At 66.5% G+C, this 936-nt stretch overlaps 1 protein-coding gene across 1 annotated transcript in view; it reads left to right on the top strand.

Annotated features, from left to right (window-relative positions):
- The window catches only part of NAB2 (NGFI-A binding protein 2), a 5,841-nt gene that overhangs the window by 3,700 nt on the left and 1,205 nt on the right, over positions 1-936 (top strand). Inside the window, exon 6 of the mRNA XM_024736603.1 lies at positions 162-367. Within this exon, the coding sequence (XP_024592371.1) occupies positions 162-367 (206 nt within the window). The remainder of the gene's footprint in view (positions 1-161; positions 368-936) is intronic.

Here is a 936-nt window from a genome sequence, read left to right as displayed (position 1 = left end):
GGGGGCGGGGGGAAGGTGTGGGAGGAGGGCGCCAGGAGGCCACTGCCTGACACAGGGCTGGGAGGCCTGGCTGGGCGGGAGCGAACGGGCCTGGGCCCGTGGGGCTGGCTGTGTGGTTGAGGGTGAGGGTTCCGTTGGCTGCGGCCCCCTACCTGACCCGTGCCCCTGCCCACAGCTGTGGGGTCGTGCCCAAGGCTGACGCCGCCCCCTGCTGACCTGCCTCTGGCGTTGCCAGCCCATGGGCTGTGGAGCCGCCACATCCTGCAGCAGACGCTGATGGATGAGGGGCTGCGGCTAGCCCGCCTCGTCTCCCACGACCGCGTGGGCCGCCTCAGCCCCTGTGTGCCCGCAAAGCCACCTCTCGCAGGTGAGGCAGCCAGCAGTGCCATCCCCAAGCACCCCTGCCACCCAGGCCCCGCACAGCAGTCCTGGTGTCCTCGGGGCAGTAGCATGGTGGGGCTCCAGCTAACCAGGCCTTGGGTTGAGGAGGGGGGAACCCTGCAGGGCTGTTCCTAGTGGGGAGGGTCTAACCCGAAGCGGACGTCTGTGAATGGCGAGCTTGGGGAGCAGGGGGACAGAGAATGGGGAACGAAGGGGAACAGGAAGAGGAGAGCCACCAAGAAGGGAAGTTTGGATGGAACTTCTACCGACGCAGGAGGGTGGAGCAGGCCAGGAGTTGGGGTAGGGTTGCCAGCTTGGAATTGGAGGAGCCCAGAGGGGGATGCTTTGTGTGTGGATGGGGGAAGCGGGAGTAGGCAAGGAGGCCGGCAGAGGGCCGGGCATCGGCTGGGCTCAGAGTGACGCAGCAGACAAAGCCACCAACCCTAGCTTGGTATTTTTAAACTGTGTGTGGGTGTGAACTGGGGGCGGGGACTGACGGGGGCTCTTCTTGGGGGAGGAGCTGGGAGGCTGGCTTCCTGTGTCCCCCCTGTTTTG

Source organism: Neophocaena asiaeorientalis, unplaced genomic scaffold, assembly GCF_003031525.2.
Source record: "Neophocaena asiaeorientalis asiaeorientalis breed wild unplaced genomic scaffold, Neophocaena_asiaeorientalis_V1.1 scaffold134, whole genome shotgun sequence".
Classification (NCBI taxonomy): Eukaryota; Metazoa; Chordata; class Mammalia; order Artiodactyla; family Phocoenidae; genus Neophocaena; species Neophocaena asiaeorientalis.
The sequence above is the reverse complement of the archived record's forward strand: the minus strand, read 5'-3'. Positions and strand labels throughout refer to the sequence as shown.